The sequence below is a fragment of the Vigna angularis genome, chromosome 9, assembly GCF_016808095.1.
Source record: "Vigna angularis cultivar LongXiaoDou No.4 chromosome 9, ASM1680809v1, whole genome shotgun sequence".
Taxonomy (NCBI): Eukaryota; Viridiplantae; Streptophyta; class Magnoliopsida; order Fabales; family Fabaceae; genus Vigna; species Vigna angularis.
The window spans coordinates 1,719,663-1,729,057 of NC_068978.1; the positions used below are offsets into that span (position 1 = coordinate 1,719,663).

Here is a 9,395-nt window from a genome sequence, read left to right on the forward strand (position 1 = left end):
TAAGCTTCCAGAAATGTTAAAACTACCCTTCAATATATTATTTTATTTAAAAATACATTTCAAATTGTAAGATATTAAATATGTTTTTTTATAATAATAAATAAATAAATAAAATATTCTACAAGAGTAATATATATATATATATATATATATATATATATTATATTAAATATTCTAGACATCAGGATTTTCTTTCTCCAAAGTTTTTTTTAAAACTTGGCTATTTATAACTTGTATATCTTTTTACATTTATTACTTTATATAATTATATACGTTGAAAAAAAAAGAAAGAAAATGTACGTACAGTAGCTTGAGTGGAGAGCATTCGTAACGTTAAAAAGATTCATAGTTTATTAAAGCCACAGAGAAAACAACGTAGTGGAGTCTCTGCTGTGACTTGTTCACGTACATCATAAGCATAAAGCAAACCCATACACAGCCATTAACGCTCCTATTTCAAGCTCATTCCATTTCTGCATGACCTATCTTATTTCATATATAGGAGCAAGCTATAGCAATGAAAGGTCAACTACTGAATGGAGTACATGGGATTAGGCAGCTTAAAGGTTCTGATGGCTTTGTTGGCTCCCCTCAAACTGGTCCACTGGTCTGCAACATTTGCAACGATTCTGTAACCCTGCTGCATCAGCTTCTTTCTCTCAGCTACTTTGTATTCTTGTGCTTTTTGATTGTTTGATGGGTCCCTGCAACCGAAACCCAATCGTTTAAATCTCATGCATTTGGATTATATCAAAAGACACTGTTAAACTTAACCATTTAAACGTACAAAAATGATTTAAACTCACTTGAGAATCAACTTCTCCCATGTGTGGAAACCAGCTTTCCTCAAGTTGGCTTCGGTTACAGCCTTTTTGTCAGTCAGTCTTCCAGTCAAGAAGATAATCTTGAATCCAAGATCCAGAAGTTTGTTGTAATTCTTAAGAGTCTCAGGCAATGCCGGTGCATCACTCTTGTTAACAAACTCTTCGTCATAACGTGTGGAATTGAATTTCTCCGATCTATATCAGACAGAAGAAGATGGTGAAAGAGTTACACGTCATGCATGACAAAACAAACAGAAGCTCGATGAATGAAAACGGAAAACATGGTATGAAAGGAAAGGAAAAGAGTGTACCCATATCCATGCTGAGAATAGTATGGGATATTGGAGAGTGCGGTTCCATCGACGTTGAAGATAACTACATCGTTGTCTTGGACTTGGAGTTCTCTAGCGTAAAAGAAAACTTGTTGGTTAGCGGTTTTGGAGTCTGATTGGTACTGTCCTCCTTCGATGTAGTTGGCTATATACGCCACGCACTCTTCAGGAATTGTTTCAAAGCTTTGGATGTTTAATGATTCCACAGCGAGTCTCCAACTGGCGCATCTTACGTCGTCGTGACTAGCACCATCGCCATAGCCGGTTGGCATTTGGAGAGGGAAGCTTCGGAAAGAAGCGCCATAGCATTGAGATGCCACCAAAAATGTAGCAACGAAGAACACCACGAACTTCATACTGATATCTGTATCTCACTGCTTCTTCTTATCTCTCAACTAACTCTTGCTGCATCTTCCTCCTCCGGCCTTTGCTTCCTTAAATAGACCATACCTCGCTACCTCAACCACAAATTTTCTCTCAACTTTAACCTAGTTTTTACCTCCGATAATTTACTGTAATTTTCAAAATCCTTTCAAAATAATAAATACATCTATTCTTGAATTCTCTTTATTATTTTTTATAGTTTAAATAAGTTATTTATTTGCTAGCATAGAAAATTTGCTGGTGTGTACGATAATAACGAATCTCTAATAAATAATCTTGACTTTTGAATATTGTAGGTATGGTATTAAAGACTTTAAGCCATAGTACTACTTTTTTTTTCAGTGAATATAGGGATATCTACTTAAGTATTATCACATGAAATGAACAATGTAGAATAATATATTAAGTTACTTGCACAAATTTCTCGATAATAAAGAAGACCATTAAAAAAAATGAAGAATTTTAATATATATATATATATATATATATATATATATATATATATATATATATATATATATATATATATATATATATATATATATATTCTTATAATAATGTGATTAAGGTTATTTTTTAAGTCATAACTAAAGGTATCTGAATGATGCATCGTCATCATCGTTAGTGTCGTCGGTTGATTCTCCATTTTAGGATCAATTAAGCGAGATATAGAGTCAAGATGAGGTGACTTATGTCAATAGGAATAAGGTCGTGGTTCGAGATAATGTGAAATCTACAATTAGGATAGAAGTGGATACCATTGGGAAGTGGGATGGGTTGTGTGTGCCTATGCCACCGTTCCAAGGTAGAGTTGGACTTGTCATGAAATTAGGAGTACATATTCTATTTCAATATCGGACGCTTTCTGGAGGATTTTGTTGTTAGGGTGACCTTGGTTAAATCTACGGAGGATTTTATAAATAATGTCATCCTTGAATCCAAAAATCGATGCCTTCGCGAAGACTACCTCCCGATGCACGATTGTAGGCACAACTTTTGGGGAGGGTACATATGGTGCTCGTCTATCCTCCAAACAGGCCCAATGTCCAGGCGTCTTCCTGCTACGGAGAAGGCAAATGAAAGGGCTCCTGTGCAACATGACCAACAACAACTCAACCTTCTACTCCTGCTATCCCCCAACCAACACCCATCATGATCATTCCCTCGACCCGACGAAATGCTAGGTTGTTTATTCTTGGCGAGTGAGTGCGTTCTTGGTCGTCAAGCTAACTCTTCCTCGTGTCTCTTCTGCATCTCCTCCATGCATCTCCCTAATAAGCACCATAAGATCTTGTTGAATGCCAAACTCTCTTAGTGTAGTTGTGCTCATGTTTTTGTAGTCACCATTAGATTGTATTCTGATTCCTTAATCTCACGGTTCATTTATGGGTTAAGGTTATCTATTCACTATGTCTTGAGTGTTCGGGTGCATGTTTTCGTTACTGTTCGACTTTAATCCTGTTTGGTCAAATTGAGAGATTATTTGCAGAAAATATTTAATTGACAAACTTGATAATAATTTAATATATAAATATAATTACTTACTTTTTTTTATTCCAAACCTATATTTATATATTTTGAAACAGGCTTCCTTCCTAATGATCTGACCCTATTGGTAGTAATGTAAATTAATTATTATAAGCTGTAATAGTTCTTAAATATATATATACTATGAAACATCATATTTTCCTCGACTTTTATATTGCAACGTAAAAAACTGTTTTGCTAAAAGGACAGGACAATAATAATACTGAAACAATTTTTATATCCATCTTTCACTTTCTATTTTTGTTTACAACTACAAAATATTTACTTTTTACATCATTTTGTCTACAGTGGATTATTCGTGTCAAACATTCATAAGCCTATAGTGGTAGTGTACGGGTGTCAAGGGAAAAAAAGGAGACTAAAATGTTTTGTGGTTGTATTTGGATATAACAGTTGTCTGATTGAATAAGAAAATTGGAAAGTTTTTGTTTTCTCAGTAATATTCATTAGTAAAAAAATAGGATATTACCGCACACGTTATGCATCGGTTCACAAAAAACCGAAGCATAAAATGGCGCGGTGGCATTTTTGAAATTTTTTTGACAGCATAGGCCTCGGTTGCAATTGAACGGATGCCAAAGAGGGTATACGGCCGCGGTTCTGCAGACACCCGCGACCAAATACCCCTGCAAGAATCTGACAGTCCAGTCTTCTGGTTATTGAAAATCCTTGTGCAGGAGATATGGCCGCGGTTGTCCGCAGAACCGCGACAATAAACCCCTGCAAGAATTTGACAGTCCAGTCTGCTGGTTATTGAAAATCCCTGTGCAGGAGATATGGTCGCGGTTCCCCCCAGAACCGCGGTCATAGACCCTTGCCAAAATTCTGACATTCGACATTTGCAGTCATACATTAATTAATAGTAGTTAGACCGTCAAGGATATGGCCTCGGTTCCCCTCCGAAATGCGGCCATAGACCCTGATCTGAACAAAATCTAAACATTTAAGTAAAATTTAATTTTTAAATGAGGATTTGACCTCGGTTTGGCGGGAAACCGTGACAAAAAGATTTAAAAAAATTTTAAAATTGTCATTTCAGATTGATTTTGATTTTTTTAAGAGAATAGGCCTCAGTCGTGTTGGTAACCAAGGTAATATCCTTTTGTAGGTTAAAATAAAGAAAACAGGAGACGAACAATGTCGTCTTCCTCGCGAGAAACAATTTCTCTGCGTTCCCTCTCGAGACCACTCTGCTCCGCGCCTTCTTTGCCATTTTCTTGCGTTTTTCACCTTTTAATCTTGATTTTGGTTGTTGTCGTTGCCATCATCAACGTTTAGGAAGCTTTTTAACCGATCAAAATCGTTCTAAATGTCGTTTTGATTTGGTTTTTTCGATTCTCCCCCTTAGAGGTAAATTTTCGATTTTTTTTTTTTGCGTTTTGATGTTTGATTTTGTTTCTAAAACTAATATTTTTTTGTATATTGTTGTATGTTTGAATTTTGCAGAGTTCAATTTTCTACCTTTTGGATCGCAGGTTGTTCTTTGTTATTGGCTTTTCACACTATCAAGTTCTTATATTAATTTTTAAAGTTTACTTTGTAATAAGATTATATAATTTTGTATGATTGTGTGATTGAATATGTGATTGGATGATCATATAATATGTGTATAATATTTAGAATTGAAAAATTTTGTATGGTCATATAATTTTATATGATGATATGATTTTAAAGTTTATTTTTTTAATTTTACAATGTTATTTTAAAATTTGTTATGTTGAATATGTGATTATATCAATGCTTATTAATTGTATGATTATATGATTGAATTGAATTAACCTTAATTTGTCGTTAAATGTTCACTACAAAATTAATTATTGTATTATAATTTTGTAGAATACTTCAAAATATTTACGTATGGATCGAAGAGAAGAGAGCTTGCGTCGGGAAGAGAAGAGTTGAATATTACATTAGTTCAGCTATGGATGATGTAAGTCTATGAGCAATTATTTATATAAAATTGATTTATATATCAAGTATACTTATATCAAAGGTAAAGTTTTATTTCAGGTATATGTTTGGTGTCAGTAACAACTTGGGGTACAATGATATCTATGGGTTCATTGATCCCCAAGTCATTCACGAAGCAAATGATTTTGATGAGATCACAACATATCTCACAAGTAGATTTGCAAGCGGGAAGGACATACATTTTATTCCTTATATATCTGGCTAAGTAAAGTTTGTTAACTTAATAAAGTTCCATATGTGATTTTAATATATAAGAATTAAGTTATTATCAATTTCAGGCACCATTGGCAACTACTTGTTATTTCCATACCAGAGAGCTATACTTTGTGGTTCTGCTCATTGCACAATTATCCTCCCAAACATCTTAGACAAGCAGTTGATTGGTAAGAACCTCAATGTTTGGACTTTCTTTGTTATATAAATGAATGCTAAAACCTTTTTTATATATATAGTTCTATTTCAGCAAGTATGATGTTGGTTGGGAGATCATTTGCTAACAGTAGAAAGCTTGCATGGATTGCTCTCAATGTTTGACGTATGATAAAGACATAATTTCTTATAGTTGTTTTGTTATAATGATTTTCACTAACTATTTACAATTTTGATGATATATTCTAGTGAAACAGACAGAGCGGGTCATATGAGTGCGAATACTATGTAATGTATTGGATGACCTACATTATTCGTGCCCATATGACAAGAGGCTGGGAAACGGTAATATTTAAATTTAATGAATCTTGATTTTCTACAACATTTGGAATTCATTTACAGTAATTAATATCAATTGTCTTGTACAGAGATTCAAGACTCATACTTCAATTCCTGAGAAGCCACTTACATTCTTGAGGAAGGCAATTGCAAAACATTTAGTTAGATTATATAATAGTTCATAGTTATTAGATTTAAAATACATTAGAACATGTTGATTTATAGTTATTAGACTTTTTACATTATGTGATGTAAATATTGACTATTGTGTTGAATCTGTGTTGTTATGATATTGTTTGATATGCATGTCTGTTTTTGTGATAGTGGATTTATTATTGCATTTTAGTTTATAAGATATCGTTAATACAAAATGGATGTTTTTTAAAATTTACAGATAGTTTAAAATAAAATTTTTCATTTATTTATGAATTTTATTTTTCAAATTTTCTATATACTCTTTCTATAGTAGTAATCTTCTATTATTTTCGTAATTAAACTACTTCTTTAAAATATAAGAATATATAAAAACAAATTAATCAAAATCTTGATTTAAGTGAGTTTGTTTACTTTCTTACAATTGTAACTATACTTTTTTTTCCTTTTTCTAAATATGTGCCGGTTTTATATTTTAAATGTTTGAATCAACTGATAAATGTGAAAGTGTTTTTTATAGGAAAAGGATTCATATATTTTTAAAATATTCATCAACACTTGATATATAATATGAAAGAAGATAAATGTCGAAAGTTTATTATATATATGATGCGATAAAAGAAGAAAAATAAGAAGAAAAACTGGTTGTTTAATAAATATATTATTAAGACCATATGTACATTATTCCCTTTTGTGATTTGAACACGTAAAAATGTTCATGTACACTAAAAAACAAGAGTGTATTTTAACAGGGATTTACGGATTTTTTTTAACGGAGTTATAATTACTCTCGTAATTAAGAATAACGCATAATGGGGTTTCCCAATCCCTGGTAAAGTTTATGGGTGTTGTTGTTTTTCCTTGCAAAGTATACTCCAGTTAAAGTGAGTTAAAAACTTGCACATGATAAATTATTTTAATTCAGAAGTCTTATAATATCGTATTCAACATTGTGGAGTTTAATTAATATTTATATGAATTTCAAATTATTTATATGAACCAATTGCTTTATATGCTAACATTGGTCTATGTAATAGCTAAAAGTTCTATTAAATTAATATATATATATATATATATATATATAAGTTGAAACTAAGTTCATTATGATATTTTAAGACTTGTTATATGCATCAAAATATATTGTTTGGATGATTTGTACATTCTTTATTGTGATTCTTTATGGTATAAACTCCATGACTTCGTCAAAGAAATAAAATATAAATGAAATAGACTACCGTACATACTATATATAATAGATGTACGGAAAAAGAAAACGGTCTATCAAATGAGACAAAGTTAAATTGACAAGAGTATTTTACACTAAAAATATTATATTTATATCATGTGCCATGAATCTTATTATATGCGGAGAATATTAAGATACGTGATACACGCTTTCATCTACTACGTGTAAAGTTGTCAAGATTTCTATCTGTATTTGTACTAAAAATATTTTTATTATACATAAAAAGAAAAACTATTAAAAAAATGTTTAAGAAAACTTTATTTTGAAATTTAATATAACATTTAAAATGAAATAATACTTAATTGTTTAGTACAATGTGTTAGAATGGTTAAACTTTATTCTTCTTTTAAGTATCTAAACCATACAAGAACGTCTAATGTTATAAGAATATTTAACTTATGTTTATAAGTAATAAATGTTATAAGGCTTATATAGCATGACGTTTAATTGCATCAACCTCTGATAAAAAGTTAAATCATCTAGGATATATGTAACCATTGTTAAACGTTATATATCATCAACACTTTAAGTTAGTTAAAAAAGACAAGGGCTAAAAAAAGTACACTTATTTGGCTTAAAGACTTAAGTCATTTAAAGCTTTAATGCAGATACATTCTAGTACTGTTTGTTGTGTTATTTTTATTTTTTTATATAAATTATTAATTTTATTTCAAAGTATACTTATATCAGACAAACGTTTAAAAACATAAAAATATTTAAGAAATATTTTCTACATGTTTTCTGTTTATCTCATCTATAGATAATACAGTTTCGCTATCAGGACGCAACATAACTTCTTATCTCATCTATAGACAGCACAGTTTCGCTATCAAAACGCAACATAACTTCTAGTTATCCTATAGAATTAGACATTGTTTAGTTTGAAATAAACTAATACAAAAAAACAAAGAGCGTTTTACTATTTTTATCTTTGAATAATTTTTATTTATGAAAAGTTTTTAAAATATTATTTAAACTTCACTTTCTAGTATTTTATTTTATTTCAAATAAAAGAGAAAAATCTACATCAAATATGTGAATTGATAAATAATTGATCGGTGTATGAAACAATAAGACCTTATTATTAAAAGGCATGTCATAATTTGATCCCTGAACCAGGAAAAAGTGAGCTGTTCAGTTTGAATTTTAACACGTGGAACCAAAACCAATTTGAGTTTATATATCTTAGATAATTTTAAATTTAATTTAAAAGTAATAATTTAGATAAAATATATAAGAAGAATTTTATAAGGCAAATAATATACAAAGTTAATTTGAACTTTTATTATATTTTATAGAAATATTTATACAGAAATTTGTGAAGATGTCCATAATCTTCTTCATCGCCTGCAATCATCTCCTTCTTTCTTACTGGCACTATAACTCTCAGTTGATTACTACCTCTTCTTAATGATTGGAAATATGTGAACCTAGTTGAACCACTTGTTTATTATCATGGTGGAGACCATTAGTCAATTTTATACTATTGAAAATATTAAACAAATAGTAAAAGTCATAAAAAAATAATATAATTTTATTCTATAAAAAATTATTTAATATATTATAAATAAATCTCAATAATTTTACATATTGATTATTATTTATTCTTTTATTATTATTATTATTATTATTATTATTTATTATAAGTAAATCTTACTAGTTTAAAATGTTATCACTTTAATGTCAACTTATAAACATGACACCTAAAATAATTTAACCTAATTTGATCAAAAAATTGTATGCAATTACTTTTAAAGTTTAAAAACTAAAATATATCAAAATTTTAAATAAAAAAAATTTAATTTTGCATTAAAATTCAACTAATAAATATATATTTAAAACAATACCAAAACCAAATTTATATATAAACTATAAAATGTTTAACTCAACTTTACAGACTGATTTGTAAAGTGAGGTATAATTTATCTTATTTCCGTGTCATGATGATGTTACATTTTCCACCAGTTAAATTCTTGTATGCAGTGGAGATAGTGTTGAGTGAATTTTTAAATTTCAATCCAAATGATAATCTATTTTTTTGGTTTTAGTTTACAAATGTTTTTTTAAATGGATTCATTGTACGGCATGCCTCCACAAGACATATTTTCTTTTTCCAATAGTTATTTTTTAAAACTTAGCCAATTTCCTTTTAATTATTACTTTGTATAATACTTTACCTTGAAAAAAAGAAAGAAAATGTACGAACAGTAGCTTGAAAGGGACCACTCG

At 29.8% G+C, this 9,395-nt stretch overlaps 1 protein-coding gene across 1 annotated transcript; it reads right to left on the reverse strand.

Moving 5' to 3' along the window:
• Positions 1–328: 328 nt before the first annotated feature.
• Positions 329–1,559, reverse strand: LOC108320552 (stem 28 kDa glycoprotein). Its single transcript, XM_017551999.2, has 3 exons — positions 1,136–1,559; positions 807–1,019; positions 329–704 (listed from the first exon to the last, which is right to left on the reverse strand). Exons 1-3 carry the CDS (start codon positions 1,510–1,512, stop codon positions 530–532), a joined length of 765 nt encoding a protein of 254 aa, XP_017407488.1. The 5' UTR covers positions 1,513–1,559; the 3' UTR covers positions 329–529.
• Positions 1,560–9,395: the final 7,836 nt, after the last annotated feature.